Genomic DNA, 21,462 nt, shown 5'->3' with positions numbered 1-21,462 from the left:
ACACTTAGATCTCAAATGCACGTGCCAGATATCCGAAACGTCCAAAGCGGCCCTAATCGTCAGACCTCAGGGGTCTGACACCTGTACCATTGCCTCACATCAAATGAAATCGGCACGTGAGGCGGAGCAGGATGCAGCTGCAGCCCGTGTGAGTGAATGTGTGAAAGAAAAGGTCTGGAGTCCAGAACCAAACGAGGTGTCGGGCTCACCCCGGAGATCCGCCACCTGTGTGGCTGGACCGCCTGGCTGTGTAATGAGGTCCGTCAGGACTGTATCGCTACGACAACCTCCCTGCTGCATTTATCACGGCCATTAGAGCTTCCATTGGAGGCGATATGATATTCATATATGTTCTAGTGGATTAGGGAAAACTGTAACTTTAAGGTCTCACTTTTCATGAAAAACAAGTTGGAATTATTTTTATAGGCCTAAGTATTTTCTCAATTATCTTGTGTTGAGTTGTTGATTCATCCTGAACATTTGGAAGACTGAAAAAAAAACTTGAAGAAACTTTATGGATCCAACATTTTATATCTTTGCAGTGGCGTACTGTCAGGGCCTGCAAAGCCTTCAGTGAAGGCCTAAAATTATTTGAAAAGAAGTATCTAAATCACAGATATATATATATATTTTTAATTATATACATTTTTGTACATGAAAGTTTCTATCAGATTTTAGCCGTCACTTGTTGCTAGGTTCATGGAAGTCTACCTTCCGCCTTCACTTCCAGTTTTGTGGGCAACTTTCCATAAAAAAACACTGCTGATTAAACCATAGACATATAAGGATTAAATGCATGGACGTTGATCCAACCAATCAGAATTTGAGTCACTGTAGTTTCATGAAGGCGGAAGATGATTGGATGGTCAAAGCTCGCGCTACCAAAAGTTAACTTCTTCTTATTTTCTTCAGGCCGTAGATTCACTTGATTCTTGTTTGAATTATTCACTGTTTTGCAGTTAGAAATAGAAGAAGGGGAAGAAGTTGATTTAGTTGCGGATTTATTGCGTAAGATATTCTTAAGACGGACTTTTCTGGAAAAATGGGACATCATCAAAAAGGGGTAGCTAACTCCGAAGCAGGAAAAAACGAATCAAATGCAGAAGAAAACAGGTGAGATTTTAACTTAGATTTAAATACATTGAGTGTTTCATCTGATCTAAAGCTTTCTGTTCTAGATCTGTGGAGCATAGAAGCTAAACATAGCTTCTTCCAGTTTGGTTTTGACTCTTTGACCGGATCCAGATGACTGCACAGATTTCAAAGCTTTATAAACCTCTTTTAACTTTGATTACGTTATAGCGTTTTGCCTAAATCCAGAAACCTGTCTTGTTTTCCAGAGCATAGTTTCTGCAGAGCAAAAGTAGTTCATTAGAAATTCGCCTCCAAGTTTTAGGCAGAACCATTGGTGCGAAGCAACACCGCCCCCCTTCCCCTCCCTGTTGCTGAAATACGCCAAGCGTATTTTTGATTTGGCATATCGATCTGAGTATCAGTAGGATCAATACCGGTGTGAAGTATTTTTCCTTTACTTAAACTAAATTCTATTTTCTTTTTGTTATTATTGCATAAAATCGTTGTTAATATACATGTTATTTATTGATTTATCTTCAGTTCAGATTGTTATAACTAGTTAATATGCATTTTTATTTTCCAGAAAATCTATCTTGTGTTTTTACACTTAATTAACAAAAAGTGTGTATTTTTAAATCAAACATTTCAAGAAAAAGTATCGATATTGGCGATACAATCCCTGTAATTACTTGGTGTTGGATTGATGCCCAAATTCCAAGTATTGTCCACCCCCAACATTGATAAAGAAATACTCAATTTTTAGCTTTTTTTTATATATGTCATCCATCATGAAATAAAATCAACCAGAACATGTTAAAAACACAAAAAACTGAATTTTCCCCTGAATGGGTCTTTAAAAATCTGTCATACAGTGTAAAGACCTCAGAACTGGACTGTCGTGGTCTACTTTTTTGGTTCTTGTGAAATCCCGAGCAGCAGAGTTCTGAATAAGCTGCAGTTTCCTGATAAATAAAAGAACAAAAACACTCAACAAAAAACAGAATCACCTGAAGTTCATTAAAGAACCGCTTGTTGCATTCCCACATGGATTTATGCTCCTCTAAGTGGAGCGCATATTCATCAGTTCCTCCAGGCAAAGAGTCCATGCATGTGGGGAACTCACTTAGACTAGCAGCTTATCAGGTCGTTATCTAGCGTATCCTGTACATACAAATTACATGGGGCCAAATCCTTAATTTCAGCAAGATGTGAGGAAACCTCTTGATGTTTTTCCGTGGAGAAAAACACTTTAACTGCACACATTTACAAAGCTCAGTCACATGTTGCATTACCTCAAAGATCTTTATCTCTCTGGTTCCAAGTCCAACCAAATTGTGCAGGGATTTACCTCCTGATGGGGTTTCAAAGCCCGTCCTGGTCTGGGACACACTGTTACTTCAGCTCTGACGAACACAAAACCTCCTCAATCCAAATAAAGAGATGAGGATCACCTCTCTGAGCTTATCAGAACCAGACAGATATGATGGATGCTTCCAGCGCTGGCATCCATCAGAAAATAATTTCAACTTTCTTCTCAACTGGGGGAGGACGTGTACGAGAGAGCATAAATTGCTCTTAATTGCATGGTTTGGAGGAGATGTGGATCAAGCATGTTTAACATCAAAGTCCGTCTTTGCATGTTGATCTGAGCGGTCTGCGCCTCTGGTATGATAACACTCCGGTCCGATAACACCGCCGGCCTCCACATGGTAGCCGTTCCAGGTGGGATGAACGATTGCACAGATTCTGAACCTCTTCATCTCTCGGAGACAAACAAAAGCTCCTCTTTTTACTCTCTCCAAGATACATCTGTCCCAACAGTTCAAAGCCTCTTTTCCCACACCAACCTAGATTTACTATCTGACTTTTTTTAAGGATTATGGAGTTCTGAACCAAAAGCAAGATCTCGTCTTTTCTATTTCTTTTCTTTTCTATTTATTACATTGGTAATGTTAGTTAATTTAGCATGGATCCAAACATGTTTTTGGTTTTTTAACATGTTCTTGCTGCTTTTTTATATTGGAAGACATATATGAAGAAAATGAGGCTTAAAATTGCATTTCTGAGTATTTCTTTATTCAAATTGTAAATCAAGGGCTGAAGAAAAAAATTAAGTATAAAAAATAAAATTCTGATGCATTCACTTGCAGACAAATACATCAAATTACCAAAAGTATTAACTCACACATAAACTGAAGTGTCATCTTATTCTTAAACCATAGAGTTCAGTATGATTCCGGTTCACATTTTGCAGCAATTACAGCTTCAACTCTTCTGGGAACCACAAGGTTGAGGACTGTGTTTATGGACATTTTGGACCATTCTTCCCAGAGTGCATTGGTCAGGTCACACACTGGTGTTGGTGGAGAAGTTCTGGCTCTCAGTCTCTGCTCTAATTCAAGGTGTTCTAAGGGGTTCAGGTCAGGACTCTGCGCAGGTCAGTCCAGTTTAGACTCTGTCCTCCGTGTCTTTATAGATCTTGCTTTGTGCTCTGGTGCACCTAAAAGAGGAAGTGGCCGCTCCAAACTGTTCCCACAAGAGAATTCTCCAAAATGTTTAATTCAAAGTTCCTTTAAGTGGAACTAAGAAGCCCAACTCCTGAGAAACAAGCCCACACCATCACTCCTCCTCCACCAATGCAGTCTTCTCCTTCAACCTCCAAACCCAGACTGGTCCATCAGGCTTCCAGAAGGAAAAGTGTGATTCTTCCCTCCAGAGAAGGTGTCTTCACTGCTCTAGAGTCCAGTGGCGGGGTGCCTTACACCACTGGATCCACGCTTTGCATTGGACTTGTGAGGCTTGGATGCAGCTGCTCGGCCATGGAAACCCATTCCATGAAGCTCTCTGCGTACTGGACTTAAGCTAATCCGAAAGTTTGGAGCTCTGTGGCAATTGACTGTGCAGAAAATTATTTCCATGAGTTTACTACCACTTGGTGGCTGAGTTGCTGTTGTTCCCAAACTCTTCCATTTTGTCATGATAGAACTGACAGCTGACTGAGGAATATTTAGGAAATTTCCCGACTGGATTTGTTGCACAGATGGAATCCGACGACAGTTCAACCCTGGAATTCACTGAAGTCCTGAGAGCGGATCATTCTTTCAGAAATCTTTGTAAAAACAGTCTGCATCCCTAAGTGCCAGGTGATTAGGACACCTGAGTCTGATCCTGTGGATGAGTGAGCCAATATTCTTGGTAATAAAGTAAAGTTACTAACTGGACAATCAGACGCTTCAAGTAAAGGTCTAACATCAAACGTTTGAAACATTGGATTGACATATTTTCGCTTTTTAAGTGCGGATATCCAACAAGCTCCATCCTGATTGGTGAGATAGGTTGCCATAGAAACATTGACTGAGACCAACTCTGACCAATCAATGCTCACTAAGTACATCTGGTTCCAACATGGCGGCGTTCATATTATAAAAAAAAGGCATTTGTCTATGGATGATGTCACACTCATTCAGTCCAGTTCTTATATACAGCCAATGGTCACAACAAAATCATCCTTTGACACTTGTTCTACTTTACTTACACAATCCTATCCTCTAAAATCTGTCAATAAAACCCTTTTATTGGCTTTCAAATCTGAATTTTGCTTGTAGAAAGTCAAACAGCAGAACCTTTGACCTAAGTTTAGATTTATTTGATACTTTTGCGTATATACTAAAGGAGCTGTTACTGTTTATAGTGATCCTGATATATAAGTAATATATATAAGTAATCATTTCACTCTAAATTTAGCACCCAAAAATGGTAGAAGTATTAATTAGGATGTGAAAAATGATAGAAACATTTCTTTAGTCGTTGATCTCTAGTTGTAGTACCACTAATGTTTTTCTGCATCAACAGCTGGTTTCTGTCAGTCACTTCAAGCGTCTCTCCTGACATTTCCTTCAGACTTTGACTTTCACGCAGGACTCTGCCAGAACAGAATCTTAGCTGAATTCCTCGTTGTGCCGTTACGATGAAGACTAAATCCTCCCTTTCAAGGTTTCAGTGATAGCAGCAGGTTGTTGCTTCACTCCTCGTCCTGCTCCTTTTTTTCTTAAACCCATCCGTTTTTCTTCCTTGACATGCCCAGTCAAGGCCCAGATGAAAAGTGAAGGTCCTCAGATTGCAGAAAACTATAAAACTGTCACAAGACGTCATGTTCTTTTCTGATTTGATGAGGTCTTCAACACAAACTGGCGTGTTTTTCTTTTAGTGAAATCCAATCCATTTCTCGTCTGGCTGTCAGAGAAACGGCTTCCATCAGAAGAGTTGATCAAACTGCAGTGAAATCATTTCAAATGACGTGAGTTCACGAGTTCATTGTTTTATAGGAGAGGCCTGCTGGGAAAGATGCTTTTACTTTCTACTTCGCATGCGACTATCTGGAAAACATTTCATAGGTTTTATGTTCTTGGAGAAAAAAGGAAGAGGAGCTTTGGATCATCAGGATCCCAACTGGGGTTTGCATAATAAAACCGAGCCATAATTTATATTTTAATAGTTTTGCCTATATGACCGTTAGAAAAAAACTGGGGCAAAAATTGAATTACTAAACAGGCAGAGCCGTGCATCCCGTTTCATCTTTTCTAAAGTAGAAACATCCTCTTCTGATTGGACAGGAAGGTGAGCCAGAATGCAGGTACACTCAGACTTGTTTTCATGGAAAAAAAGGGGGATTTCTGCCATTTATAGCAGAGGACAAACACAGAGGCGATCTTGTTCCCACAAAAACAAAGACGGACTATAATAAAAAAAGATCAGGGGAGCGTCACTGAGCTTCCACAGGATTGTGTCATTTCCTGTCTGGCATCAGCTGGGGCAGCCTTTCCCGTTGGGGGGAAAAGAGGATCTGACAGACCGTCTGTCATGTTTTTTTCTAAAAGATTTTCTTTTTTGAGGCTGTTTATGATGAACCGACACTTGCTTAAAAAAAACCTAAAGATTCAGTTTCCCATAATGCTCCAATTTGCTTCACAAGCCGCAGAAATCTTCACTGCAAGACGCCACCTACCAAGCGAGGAAAAAACAGATCATTACGTCTTTATTTTTGCTTTGTTTGTAAAAACGCCAGCTCTGTTTTACATGTTTTCCAGCAGTAAACCCGGCCTTGTTGACTACTTCAGATGTTTTATACGCCTGATTTTCTGTTCCTCTTTTTTATATTTTTTATTACAGCCGACTATGAATTCAGTCCACTAATGATGCAGAGGAACAAAAAGGGCTTTGGAAGCATGCAAACTGATATTTGTTCTGCAGGCCAGCAGCGCAGCATTAGCCTGCCAAATCCTCTGTTCTTTTTTTCCAAAGCACATGAAATTAACATAGTTCTCCCCGTTCCATGCCATCTTTGTTCCTCTTTCAGCCTCTCTGGGTAGCTGTTTGAGAAAAACTCAACTTTGTTGTGTTTCGTTTCTTCCTAAACCATCTCTATGGAGCTAACTTGGTGGCAATATTATTTAAAACCCAAATAAAAAAAATTGAAAAAAAAAAAATAATAATGTTTGGCCTCAAAAGAAAATTAAAAATGTCCAAAACTTTTTGCCAAACTTAATTACTTTCAGCTTTGGAAGTTCTGTTTTTTAAGTTTCAAAACTCAAAATTTCAATTTCAAAAGTTTCTTTTTTCATTTTCAACTGTTTTTTTGTGTGTTTTTGAATCTGAAAATTTTAGTTTTAGAAAGAAAAAGAAGAGTAAGATCAAAAAAGTGACATTAAGTGCATTCAAAATAATAATGTTAATAGAAAAAGAAAGCAAACATAAAGAAACCGCGGTGTTTACCGTGGGGCTCAAACTCACATTTCCTGCAGAATTTGAGCTTGATACTGCGGCTGCATGTGGGAGGAGCTAACGGCTAATGTTTTAGGGTTGATGCTATAAAAACTGTGTCTGTAGATATCTCACTTAGAATGAATGGAAGACACAGATGATGTTGATGAATCAAGTTTATTTATTGTATAGAGTTCTACAAAAGCATCAGTAATCATGTCTCAATGTTTGGGTTTATATGATTATTATTAAAAGATTTTCCCGGTACATTGAGCTGTGTCTGAATGACAGCCACTTCCACTGTGTTTCTGTGTCTCTCGCCGTTCGGTGTGAATGCGACATTTTCACTGCCAGTATGTAACACAAAAGATGGCGCTTTAACGGGCTAGAAAAGTGTTTTGGACGAGCGGTTTGTACGCGGTAAAGCTCTCCTTTTCACACCCATCTTGCGACAACTTCAGACTATGATAGTGCAGACAATACGGCCATTTCCTGACCGTAATTATCCAAATTCTCAGAGTCAGTGAATGCACCGGGACTGAAGTTACCACCCTCATTGATTTTCATTGGTCCTTCGTGTTAGCCCCGCCCCAACATGCCACAACGGGGCCAAAAGTTTTGAAACTGGAATGTTCAGATTTGAAAACAAACAACAAAAAAAGACGGAAAAGTGTAAAAAAAAAAGAAAAAAAAGGTTTTGAAATTGAAATTTTGAGCTTTGAAACAAAAAAAAAACGAAAAAATTCAAGCTGAAAATAATGAAGTTTATTTTAGAATAGCAAAAAGTTTAGGACAATTTACACAAATTTTTTTTTTAATTTGTTTTATTTAGGTTTCAAACAATATTGGCACCAAGTTAGCTCCATACATCCCCAGTTTGCTTCTTCTACTTCAATATTTACCATAAAAGGTTTTTATTATCCTTCATCTTCAAGCCTCAATTAAGCTACACTCACAGACTACAGACTCAACTGAAGGATGTTATTGCTTCATAAACTTGCGGTGAATCTCCACCACCTCCCAGAGGATATTTCTTTTTTATCTGGTAAATGTTAATCAGCGGCCCCCATTAACGACTTCCGCCTCGTCCCCGCAGCTGCACAGAATCCAGACAGCTGCTCGGGATCACTGGGGAGAAACGAGTGGAAACAAAAGAAACATGACGGAGAGGAGAGGAATGGATAAACACATCTGGGAGGATCCAGGTTTCCGATGAGTTTAAACGGCGTGCAACACTGGTATAACTTAAAAATCTTTGCATTTAGGAGCCCTTTAACAAATGAGGCGTCGCTGGTGGCACTTAAACACAAAATCCTTTTTAACAGTTAACACGATCAAAGTTATTCCAATAGATTTTGAAGGAGAAAAGCGGCGCTTTTCTCCTTCAAAACCTACTGGAATAACATTGATCATGATTAATAATAAAAAAATACATAAACATTCTCAAGAAATAAAATGCTTCCATCCACATTTTTTAAATTAAATCTTTTATTTTGCTTTAAAATGACAAAGAAAAACAGCAGCGAAGAGCGTCTGCTGATGATATTTCACCTCCGCCATAACGTAAAACACAGATCTTCCTCCCTCTCCGTGGGTTTCCCAGTAGGCATGTGTGCACACCTACATTTTAGCTGCTTCAATAATCCTACATTCTCCATCTAAACTCGAACATTTTTATTTTTAAGCCTTAATATTTCCATGTTTTCATAGTTTCGCTTTACCGTTCCAGACCGAAACTGAAAAGTTAGTTCTTTTCAACCATGAATCTGTGGAGACATAATGAAGCATTTAGGGCGGTGGAGTTCCTGTGATGGTTTGTGGGACTTCTGAGACCTAAATAGATCAGTGACTGTCATTTGAGCAAAAATCTTTCAGGCAATTTATGAGCAATTTCGTCATTATGGGAATCTTTCTGTGCACGCTAAAAGGTTAAACGGATATTTCCCTCGGTGAGCCAAAAAAAAAAATGTTTCCAAGTTAAAGTTTATTCATGAGTAAAACGTCAAGAAACTGTGGGAAACGACCACTAAATAAACTTCAGATGAGCAACTTTGACCCTTCTCTAAATTTTAAACAATAAAATATTTTGATGTGAGCAAAACTTGAGATAAAATAGCTTCTAGAGTTGTATTAATCTGGATTTTGTCCAAGCACCAAAATCGTATCAAGTTTTAGTTTATCTACGGGTTTTACACAGTTCAATAGATCCATGATTCAAGTTTTTTTTTCACTCTTGGGCTCATTTCTCTTTACATTGTGGCCTAAAACCACAAGTTGTACCAGAAAATGTATGTTTATCCTTACTTTGTCATCATTGAAATGCTGTCATGATGAGTTAAAACCATTTAAAATGATTTGATTTTCCTTGTCTTCTCTTTTCAGAACCTGGAATCAAACCCCTGACTTGGGGTTGTACTGTGGTGTAGTGGTTAGCACTTAGTAAGGGGTTTTCTCCAGAAAACTCCAGTTTCTTCCCACTGTCCAAAAACCTGCTCCCATTATTTTCCCTAAGTTCCCCCTAGATGTGTGTGTGGCTCTGCAACAGACTGGCAACCTGTTCAGGGTCCACCCAACCTTTGCCCAACAGTAGCCAGGATAGGCTCCAGCAACCCCCCAAAAGGGAATTCAGCGGATTCTGAAGTGTGTTTGGATGAGGTTTGGGATTCCACTAAAAACACTTTACAGTTAAAGTCCTATTAGTTGTCAAACACCTACGTGTGTGAAATTTGTTATTTGCATTTGACCCATCTTAACATGTCCAATCCAACTCCTTAATCCTGAGTGTCTAGCCGGGAGGTTTTGGGTCCCAGTTTTAGTATTTGGTATGAATCGGCCGGGATTTGAACTCACGACGTTCCATTCTCAGGGAGGACACTCTGGCATAAGGCCGCTGACAGCACGGTCTGGTATTTTAGGCATTTCCACTGTAAAATGGATCTGTTAAACACCTACCCGCACCTCTTGAGGGCCCCATCAGTAGTAGGTCCATTGAAAAGTGGAACAGAACGGTTGGGGCGGAGCCACTATAGCCACCCATTGATTGACAGAAAGTGATGATGACATTAAAACATGCTAATATAGCGCTAATTTCCATTTCCATTCAGGTTTTTGCGGTTTCTCTTTTGGTCACGAGTCTATACTGAAAATACCTGCAAACAACAGCAAGGCCTGGTCGGTGGTGGAACTGCAAACGTGTTTGGTCATCTTTGGCGACATTGTGATACACGGTGAGCTAGCAGCATGCTAGCAGTCTACACTAGCATGCGTCGTAAAAACAAACTGCTCAGTGGAAACGAGGTTTTTGAGTCTCCTCTTTTTCAGACATTGTGTTACAGATTTGCTGCTGTGCTTCTGATCGGTGCTTTCATCCCAACTAAGCTTCCGTTAACAAGAAGGGTGGCTTCACATTTGTCTCTACAAATATGTTCAGGACTTGAGGGTTGACTCATTCACTGTAAGACGCCATTTGGTACAAAACTCTCAAATGATGAGATTTAACCTTTAGAAACTTCAATGAGTTCCCCGCTTTTGGATCCAGATTCAACAAAGCAATTACTTCACCTGACGTTTTGTTAGGCAGTCATCACACGCTCTGATCTAAGGCTTGATTTATTCTGTTTAAAACTGCAGACAGACTGAAGGCAGAAAGTGTTTTCTGATGCCATGGCGATTTAAGGAAGTCAAACTCAGTTGAACAATCCCAGCACGTGTCCAAATCCAAACAAAGCCTTTAATCATGAATGACCTCACGGTCATCTCAGCATGTTTAGTCTGTGTGCGTCTCCAATTTAAAAGCAGCTTTATCATCTGTGCCTCTCCTCCACTTGGTCTTCCACTCACCAGAACCTTCACTCTGACCTCCACTTTTGCACAGATTAATGATGCGAATTTCATCCCTTTGGCCTTAAAAACAGTGTGAAAATACTTCTTTAAGCAGCTGACTTTGTCAGAACAGAGTCAATCTTTAACAACGTACAAGTGTAATACTTCCATCCTCCACAAGAGGGAGCACACCATGAGAAAACTCTAAACTGCTTTGATTTGTTCAGATCAGTGGCGGGCCGTGCATTTCACACCTAGGCCTTCAGTAGTGCTCCATCTGAATCAATCCAACCCTCATTAACTATTTTATGGTAATAAAACTTCTACTGCAGGTACAACTGCCACACACACACCAAAAGCATCAACAATAACCTAATAAAATTTCAATATTATGTAGGGATATAGCAAAATTTTACTCACCAAAAATCCAGATTATTTAAACACAAAATCCATCCTTTCTATCCTCAAGAAGATTTCAATCACTCTGTCGTGCAGAATCCGTGCGTTTTGCAGATAGAAAGTGTTCCGTGGCTGGAAAAGGCTGCATGCGGGAAATGTTCTGGTATTCCTGAAGCCTCTTGTGGTCCAGGAGGGAGACAAACATCAGTTTTTGTGATCGATCAAGGTCTGTGTCTGGAAAATAATATTTGCGCGAGGATATTGCGCTGCACGCGCCCGCGGTGCGTTCAGGAGCCTCGTAGATTTCAGCTTCACTCCCGCTCAACGGAGTCACGGAACTCCTTTACCCGTGCCAGACAAAACTGTGCCACAACTTTACCCAGACATTCATTTTCCACCAAAAATAAGACGATGACACGCTTTCCACTGATAACATCTTCAAACCCGACACGCCGCTCCTCGGCACCTGTGTCCGTCACATAACGCAGAACCAGAGCGAGCTGCGAGCTGTCCAATCACAGCGCGTGAAAATCCTGACGTTTCCGTGGGCCTTCTAGCTGGCCTAGCACGTGGTCTCCTCCAGATCTGATTGGTTGAAGCAACAGTTTGGTAGACAATTATTTTATGCTACAGGGCCCGCAGAACTGATTGTGAAGGCCTTCGGGCAGATTTCTTTGACCCTAGCAACAAATGGTGCTGCAATGTGATTGGTTAATGCTTAAATAGGAAAATACACGTCTGGAAGCAGCGCAACCAGGGAGACAGCAATGAAAGGACGAAGACAGAGCATTTGGAATGATAGAATACGTATTCACGGAAATAAATAATAATTAATATCAGTCTGTGATTCAGATATTTTTAGGCCAGCAGAGAAGGCCTTGCAGGCCCTGACGGCCCGCCACTGGTTCAGATAATTCTGATAGTAGGGCAACAAAAGTGGTAAATATTAGTTTGTGAATTGCTAACAACAAAAAACAAAAAAGAAAAGCAAAAAAACAAAGAAAGAACTCCAATGTTTATATAAGATTACTGGAGGTGGTAGTATCATGGTTTGAAGCTACATGCTGTTATCTTTGACTAGTGGCTCTCATGAAAACAAAAACTTTTTAGAAAAAAATTGGTATGACGTTACTCTCCCAAAAATCAATTATTGCTTTAAAAATTGTTAAAATTCAAACATAAATGATAAGATAAACCTGGAAGTTAAGAAGCAAAGTGTGACTTTTCTAAATGCTTTTGACATGTCAGTCTGTTTCTACTGAAGAAAACTTCACCAATGGTCATCATTTAGATCATCTTCAAAATAAAATCAGTTAAATAAATAAATAAATCAAAAGCTTCACATATAATTGTCAAATTAAACAATTTTCTGTTCAGCAAAAATGTCAATGGCCTTTTATCTCTTTAAAACAAAAACAAATTTTGCTCATTTTATCATTAAATTCTATAATTAGGAGTGATTTAAAAGTTCTTTTACACTTTGTTACTATTCATTAATCATGGCCCGAGCACATACGAAGTGTGTGAAAGAGAATACTATAATGGCATTGAAGGAAAAAAAGTCAACGTTAAGAAAAAAAAACATAAAATCAAAGGAAAAAAATCTAATAGCGGGGCTCGGTTGATAATATCGATCTGAATTTATTTAATCTTAACAGATCAAAATAGAGATCGATTTACCACATAAAGCTTAAGTCCGCTAGCTTCATGCTAACGTTTAATGGAATTTCCCAAAGGACGGCTAATGCTAACACTCAGTTAACGTAGACATACATTGCTGACTATAAACTCACAGACATTAATTTTCAAAACTTTTTAAGGAAATAAGTAACCAAATAAGTAACCATTTGTGGTCTACAGCACTGTTTTTTGCTCATTCTTTGCTTATTCTTTTGGAAAAAAGTGTACTGCTAAAGCGCGAGCTCCACCTAGTGGCCAAACGGAAACGTCCTCCAGGAGAAGCAGAACAATGTTTACAATGTTAATGATCTGAACATTTTGGTTAGAACTTCTCCTTTGAGGAACCATGAAACACTGTATCTCATTATTTCACTAATACATTTTACAATATGTAAACCGAATCAAATTAATATATTCATATATTCAAAACATATAGTAGATCATTGATGTATTTCTAAGCAAATGTGCCTAAATGTGTGAACCATGTAAACTTAAACTTAAATTGAATGGATTGAATTGATCCAGGCTCTGGTGAATCGAATCGAATCAATTTTAGAAAATATTATCGATACCCAGGCCTATGTAAAATACTAATCAAAGGATGAAACCACACTTAAAAACAACACTATTTTGTTATTCTTTAAGGATTGTTCTTATTTTATTTTGCTTCTTGTTGTGTACGTTTGCACATCCTTTCAAAGAATGCTTGAAATAAACCAAATTAACCAAATAATATATATTTTTAATCAATGCTTAATAAGCTGTGTTTGTATTTTGCACTGACTTGAAATCAAAGATCCTCTGTCTAAAGCATTTTTCCTTGTATGTTTTAGCTCGGTTTTACTGCAGTGATGAAGCCGCTTTTCCATAGATTGTAAATTTTAAATGATCAATCAAACGTGTGACATTTTGTTGTGGGAGGAAGTCGGAAAAACATGAAAGACACGTGCAAATAGAAAGGCACTGAGTGGGAATCAAACTTTTCCGCCTCAGCTTGAGTCACACAAATAAACAGATAAATGTCTGATCTTGATGGAGTCTGGATTTGATTCAAACCTTTATTGAGACAAGCCCAAACTATCAGCCCTCTCACTTGGTTCTACTGCACTCCAGTCCAAAAGTTACCCAACGCTGCGAGCAGATAAGTATATTTACAGCAGGGGACTTACCCGGCCTCCCTTCTCTGGGAAGCATTTGCAGCCTCCACTGCAGTCTCTTCCTCCGCAGGGGCCGCTGTACTTCTTCCCACCCTGTCAGACACAAAGCAGACAAAACCCGGATTTAAGCGGCAAAACAGAGATCAGAGCAGAGATATTCGGCGCATTAAGTTTATCTTCATAAACACGGCAGTGAAATGTGAGGGGTGATGTCGAGTAAACACACATATGGATCTCGGCTGCAGCTCCGGTTGCATCAGCGTCTGCACTTGTTAGCTCCATGCACTGATGTGGCTTCAGTGATATAGAACCAGACATTTTGGACACATTTGTGGTTGAAAAAAAAGTCACAAAGAGAGGAACAATTTGTCTTTAGAAGTCTGCATTCCTTCCCAAACCACCCAGCGTCAGAGGCTGATGTGTGTTAGATGTAGAGCACATGGGGTCAGACACAAACCCATCCAAGAATGCTGTCACAGCAGACCAAAGGTCAGAGGAGTCAAGACCCCGAGCTCCCTGAAATAACCGCCGTGCTTAATGAAGACAGAAAGGAGTCTGTCTGCGTCCACAAAATTCATCCTATAGTTGTTTACTGTGTAAACAACACCGTTTTTGGGTCTCAAAGTGCTTTTTTTAGGCTGAGATTTCTTGAGAATTGAAATGTGGTGAGACAATGTTACTGGTTTCTACTTGTTTTTTTGGAAAAAAAAGAACCAACAGTTGTTGGAAAACAGCTGAGCTCTTTACACTTTTGTGGTATTTTTTTAGTTTATTTATCTCGAGCGTGTAAAAGAGTTTTATAGGTTTGGTTTGAAGCTTCCACACAGTTAAAGGTGGAAACATTTTCAGTGTTTTTTAAGCTTTTAAGTTTGAATAAAACAGATTCCTTTAAAGTCCCCCTATGACAATTTTATTTTATTTTTTTTTAATTGCGTTTTAATTATTAATTATGAATTTTTAACCAAAATCCTACAACCTAAATGTGTTAAAAAGCCATTTTTCATGTTGATCTGAAGCCTCTTATTCTAAAATCTCCCTTGAGGGGGCGTGGCTTTTGTTGCTCCGCCTCTGATTACCCGTCTGATTATGATAGCTCTGTGTCTTGCTAGCGTAAATCTTCACTACTGCTACATAAAAATGTCCATCAATATGGGTAATGTCCAGCCGTACGGTTCTGATCCAGATGTCAGCTGGACGAGGAAGTGAAGATCTTCATGGACAGAACTTCCTCCAAAATCCTGATTCTTTCTCCTTCCAGTTCACCAAAGACTCTTTTAGCTAATTCTCCAATGTTTATTGACGTTGCTGTGATCAATACATTCAGTCATTGGTTTCTCAGAGTTCTTGATAAAATAATCAAAGCTAACATCAAAATGCTCTTTCATTGATTTACAATCCTTTCCAACTGCGGTCAAATGAGCCGCCGTTCACATTTCCGTGGTCACATTAAGAAGCTCAGTGGAGTCTGGTGGAGATTTTCCAGCGTTCTCAGTCCTGCTACCGTAAGTATTGGATGAAACTCACACAAAAAAATCCAGTGACGGCTGAATTGACCAGATGAGGGTTTAGCGCATGTGCAGCAGAGCTGTTGATACGTAAAGAAGATCAATAATTCAAACAGAGTCTCTCTGTGACAGTTTGATTGACAGATTTAAAAGGAGAAATACTCAGAAATGAAAAAATAAAATTATTTCTTATTACATTTGTATAGAAAAAGGCCACAAAAACATGGTAAAAACATGATTTTCATTGGAGGAGGACTCCAACAATAACATGAGGTCATTCATTTCCAGCGTTGTACATGTCTTATGTGTAGCAGAAGCGTGTGTGGGGCTGTTTTCTCAACGCCGTTACCACCCACCCTGCAGATTTTTTGACCTTTACCATCAAAGCTGACAATTCACAGAGCATATTTTCTGTTTAATGTGGAAAAAAATAGGTTTTCAGTTAAGAAAACGGTGCAGTAAAACTTGAAAGTGGGGAACAAAAACACACACAAAAAACCTCCCATAACATTTTGTTGGATCCTCACTCACTTGTATGGGAATTTATAACTATATGTATCAATTTTACAAAATTCCTAAAATATATTTAGAAGTTATTTTAAGTCTAAATTATTTAATACTAAGTTGTATTTTCTGCAAGCTCCAAAGATGCTGTTGCCACATAACTGTGAGAATCCCAAACTTTTCCTGATTTTATCCACATTATTACCAGCTTCTGCACTTTAATTGTTATGGTCTGTAGTTACAAGGATCCAGTTTTTGTCTGTTTTAGATTATAGTATTTGCTCCAGCTGTGACGGCCTGTTCCTCCTGCCGTATTCACACCTGCTGTCTATTACCTCCCACACCTGCACCTGGTTTTGTCAGCTCCTTCAGTCACGTTACTGTTTAGAAGATAATGGATTCTGATTTGATTTTGTCTTGTTGACATTTTTCTATTTTGGAATAATTCCTTTGGCTTCCCACTGGTCTGCTGTCGTTGGAGTTTCTACAAATTTATGACAGAATATGATATCATGAACTTCAACATGTGGTTCTAAAGTCTTGGCAAACAAACTTCAGACACTACATACTCTGTACATGTGGTAAGATGTATTTATTTCTGAATTGCACAGTTAATCTGCCTGTCAAGATCACTTTTAATTCTCAAGCTGAGCAATATTTTTTATTTTTTTATTTTTGTCAACAGGACAACTTTAACTTTCATCAGATGGGAATCCGAAGCAAACTTTTTTTTTTGCTAAATTATATAGTCAACGATGATGTGTTGGATGTTTCTGTACAAGTATATTTACCTATTTATGTGTCTGAAACTGAATGTGGACTCATTAGTGAGAGAACTGGACTATAATAGAGTCTAGTGTTGGTGTAGTAATAAAACTGGCCTCTGGAATGGAGGTGAGAACTCAGTTTTTGCTTCTTATCACTTTCTTTTGGATTTTTGTTGTATATTCTTTTCATTTTGTCCTTTTGAATTACATGTCTAAAATGAAATATCGGCATCAGCAGCTATAAGACGTGGGGTTTGGCCACATTCGGACTACAACGAGTCCCCCAAGTGAGTCTAGGGCTTCACTCTGAGCGCTGCTGCAGTTTGAGGCTTTGGCATTAAACCCAGACGTAGAGTTGCATCCTAACTGTGTCAGCTTGACACAACTGGCTTTAAAACCAAATATTTTAAAAGATAAACTGAATTATTAACTCAAAATAAAAATGGCTGGATTAAGGACAAAATGAAAAGATGTTTTTTATTATTTGCTGAATCACGTCTTTTATCTCTGCACTTGTTTTTGCTTAAATTCCAGGGCACAGTTCAAAAAGTCCTGCCTGACGGTGAAAACTAATTAAAAGCACAAATGGAAAGTTTAGTTTTATCAACTTGAAGGTGAGAGGTGACAAGGCCAGGCACCAGCCTTCAGTTGGGCTTTGTTAGTAAACCAAAGACGTCAGCGGGAAGCTCCTCCTCGCTGGTTTATCTGCGTCTGCCTACATCCTACACACCCATACCATGACCTGCCTGGGCAGCAAACGTTCAGATATACTCTTTTCTTTGTTTAAGAAAAAAATTAAATGAATACTTTATGGACATATTGGCAACGAAGTGGAAAAAAAGACATTAGAATATTTCTCCCTCAGTTTGACAGCCGATCCCAGCAGCCTCGCTGACAAAGGCTGCATTGACGCACACAAAGACGTCCTTTTACAATGTTGTCCTTAATGATCCCCCCCATCCCCAACAAAAAGACTCTCTTCCTCTCACTTATGGAATGCACAAGGCCCAATGTCTCTGTGGAGGATCTGACTGCTTTAGTGGCCAAAATGTTGGATGGAACCGAGGCTCTGTCAAAGGTTTCATTTAGCCTCAGACAACAATAACAACCCCATTTCCAACAGCTCTGGGGCACGTATGTCCAGACCAACAATCCTCAGCGGGCTGCAAAACCTTCTCCAAAAAAGCAAGGATGTACAGCAGTCACGACATGACCTTTTTCCACACGGAGGTGGAATTCCTGAACTCAGACAATGGACTGCGTCATCCCCGGACAGATATACAAAGGACGCGCTCCCATAAAAGCCATTACACTTCACAGAGAAATGCACCATCAATTCAACTTTACAGTTTACAAGCTGAAAATAGTCGATGACCGTTCCAGCAGAGGACAATGGGGCTGAGCTGCAGTATCCTGTTTTCTCCACACAGGAGTATAATAACCCCCAGTTTGACTGAAACACCTTTTCCACGATTCTGACTACACCCTGGAAACAAAATCAGCCAAAATTAAAGGTTATCCTTCAAAACCCAAGGAATGTGAGAGGTCAATTGCTTTAACTAATGATAAAAAGGGTATTTTCAACCCATTCCTAATAATAGTTTCACATTTGGAATATTTTTCATTTGTTGGTGACAATTTTTGGATATTTTCTACCACCTAAACTAATTGAAATTGACTTGTTTTCAAATGTTGGGTTAATGCTACGTTCACACGGGCTCAGAAACACCAATTCAAGCAACAGTTTCCATTGAAAAGTTGATATAAACGTGCGCCTTTCGAGCTTTAATCTTCAAGACCATCGCGTTCAAAATTAAAAAATTAATTATAACATTATATATTAGTAATGTGTTGCATTTCGATGAAAAGCCATTTTAAAGTACCAGCACAAAACCGCTTTTCTGTGCAGATCAGCTAATTTACGATGATTGTGTAAGGAGTTACGGTATGTTGGAGTATTGTAGGTTTTGACAAATGAAGGGAATCAGAATAATTTGGGACACCATTGCACTTAAAAGATTGGAAGCTTTTTTATTTTAAACTCCACACAGACTGTCCCTACAACCTAAACGTCTGCAGTCTTGTTCCACACACACACAACTCTCTCAGGTGCAAACTCAGTCTGACTCTGTGTATGCGCATAGAACGCTTGCTTCCATCACCACGCCGCGTCCATGGCAACCTCAGCTACTCACAAAATAAACACAATGGGGGAAGCAGGCTAAGCTCTAACAGGGCATTCACTGAACCTGCACTTTTAGCATACTGGCTTCACACGGGCCTGTCACAACCCGATACAAGCTCATGCACTCACAGTTGGAGGAGTCTTGGTGAGAAATGTCAAAGTGATGCAAATCTTGCAATTCCTGCTCCAAGCTTTTTCTTTCACTGCTCTATTCTGATTTATGAAAGACTTTGTATCAAAGTTCAGCTGGTCTAACATTTAGCGTGCTGCTCATTTTATACATAAATCCAGAAAACAGACTTAAGAACTTTTCATCGATATGCAACACATTAATAATATAAGGTGTTATATTCCGGCGCAAAGCCGCTTTTTAGAATAAGCTGATTCATGTTGATCACGTAAAGAGTTGAAGCTAACTGTGGTCAAACGTAAACACTGGTCTGGATGTCTAAACCGTTTTACAAATCTGAACATATTTGTTAATATCCTTTTGAAATGAATACAGTGTTTACCCTCTTTTGACACATTTTAAACTAATCCTGAACACTAAACCGTTTATTCACATTAAAAGGTTTTAATAAAAGTGGCTACATCTCTAAAATTGGCTTACAATGACTTTTCATTAAAAGTGACCGCTTGAACGCGAGTTGCCATGGCCACTGTGAATGCAGCTGAAGAAGTTTAAACATGCAGTAAACTTGTGGGTCAGTATCATAAAATTAACTTATTTCCTCACAAATTTCCCAATGCCTGAGCTGAACGTTTCAAATCGTGACGTGATTTGGAATTTTTTTCTTTTTAAAACTCTTCATAAATTAGGAGTATTTCATTTCAATTTCCTTTTTCTCAAAAAATTGTATAATTGAATCATCTTTACTGCCACTCCTCTATAAACTTAGATGAATATGCATATGGAATACTGTAAGATGAAGGACTGTATTCTGGAATACTTTTATGGCATGAGAGCAACCTATGCATCAAACTGATCCAGACCACCAACAACCAGAGTACGCTGTCCTGCAGACGGCAATCATAAATCTGGCACCTGCAGTCCAGTAAAACAATAATCTGGATCACATCCCAGTCTAAACACTTGAGAAGGGAATGCTCAACTGGATGGACATGTTTCCCATTTAAATAAAGAACTTCATTCTTTTGCTTATTCGGGAAAGTTTTCTGAATTGAGAATAGATTTTCCTCTCTGTCTTTGTTATAGGAGCTGTCAGACAACATGAGACAATGAGCATGTGCAGGAACACTTCCTCAGATCCGGTTTGCTTTGGCTAGCCAGGCTTGTTGTTTACAGTTCAGCGATGACTATACTTTACTTCCTGTCATCTGCTCTGCTCTCAGTTTTATTCGCAGAGCCAAATTTAAGTTATAAGACATAAAACATTGGGTTCAACTCGGAGCAAGCGCTGTTTCTCTTCAAGAGACAAAGCATTCTGGGAAAATACGATAGGTCTCTTTTCTTACATAACACCACCATGCTCCAAAAGGAAAATGTTTAAATTCTGCAATAAAGCATGGATTTATTTGCAGCAGCTGTTATATTAAGTGGAAGGACTTTATAAACACATGAAACGTCTGGGGAAATGTCTGAGCCAGAAGACAGGACTGCATGTCCATGACCTTTGAGGATTCAAGCATCGACAAGTGTTTCTAGAAAGAGATCTTCATAAAAACTGTCCATCTTGCTTTAGTATTTATGGGATTTAAAGAGAATCAGACAGTGCTGACAACAGACTGCTGAGAAGACAGCTGAAGGGTGTTATACTGCTGTCTGTTGGCAAAAAAGACAAAACTTACCCAGACTGCACATGCATCCCAGAATAGTATTTATTTGACTGAAAAGAGAATGGAAGAGCGGACTAAAGTGTGGACAAAATCAAGCAAATACATAGTAGGAAAAGTAATTTGGGGGCAAACAAACAAGAAGACAAAGAAGTCCACTAACCCTAAACTGATAAGGTCTATCGTATTTGCTCTTGTTCACACTGAGAGTATTTCCTTATTTCTATGTCACTTCTTTTCCTGAAACACACCTGCATTCTCATATTAGGACATTCATACTTTCAAGTAAAATCAAAACCCATCTTTGAACCAGTGTTCACTAGCTTGTCCTCGGCAAAGACAAAGATATAAATCTTGTTATGGGAAAAAGATGTGATGTGTAACTGCTCACAGATAAAACAGACCTGGGAAGATGTCTGTAATAATCTCCTAAAGGACCATTCAAAGGAAAGGACGAGATGAAAGTTTGAGCCTTAGTCACAACTGCCCTCATGAGTGGATATGGTCTGTCTGGGAGGGAAAAAAACCTGGGGGTTTTAGAACGCTCTGTAAAAATGTTCATGCACATTTTTGAAGGGAAACTTGTGAGCAACGGGTTGTAGGTGTGTTGTACGGATGTTTCATTTTTTTCAGTTCTCCCCTAAATCTCACAGACAAAGAGTCTTTAGACAATCAGAGTGTAGTTTGTGTCCTACAGGAACTTGCATATTACATTCAGACCCGTATTAGCATCATTTGCACAGTCACTAAGGGGTCAGTACTCGCGTCTTACTAACAACTAGAGCAGGAGTGGGCAAACTACAGCCAAATGTGGC

At 39.1% G+C, this 21,462-nt stretch overlaps 1 protein-coding gene across 2 annotated transcripts in view; it reads right to left on the bottom strand.

Annotated features, from left to right (window-relative positions):
- Positions 1-21,462, bottom strand: part of col4a2 (collagen, type IV, alpha 2) — a 77,504-nt gene that overhangs the window by 29,147 nt on the left and 26,895 nt on the right. For both annotated transcript variants that reach the window (XM_024286962.1, XM_024286963.1), the window contains exon 4: positions 13,905-13,985. In XM_024286962.1, coding sequence (XP_024142730.1) covers positions 13,905-13,985 — 81 coding nt within the window. The remainder of the gene's footprint in view (positions 1-13,904; positions 13,986-21,462) is intronic.

Source organism: Oryzias melastigma, linkage group LG21 (genome assembly GCF_002922805.2).
Source record: "Oryzias melastigma strain HK-1 linkage group LG21, ASM292280v2, whole genome shotgun sequence".
Lineage (NCBI taxonomy): Eukaryota > Metazoa > Chordata > Actinopteri > Beloniformes > Adrianichthyidae > Oryzias > Oryzias melastigma.
The sequence above is the reverse complement of the archived record's forward strand: the minus strand, read 5'-3'. Positions and strand labels throughout refer to the sequence as shown.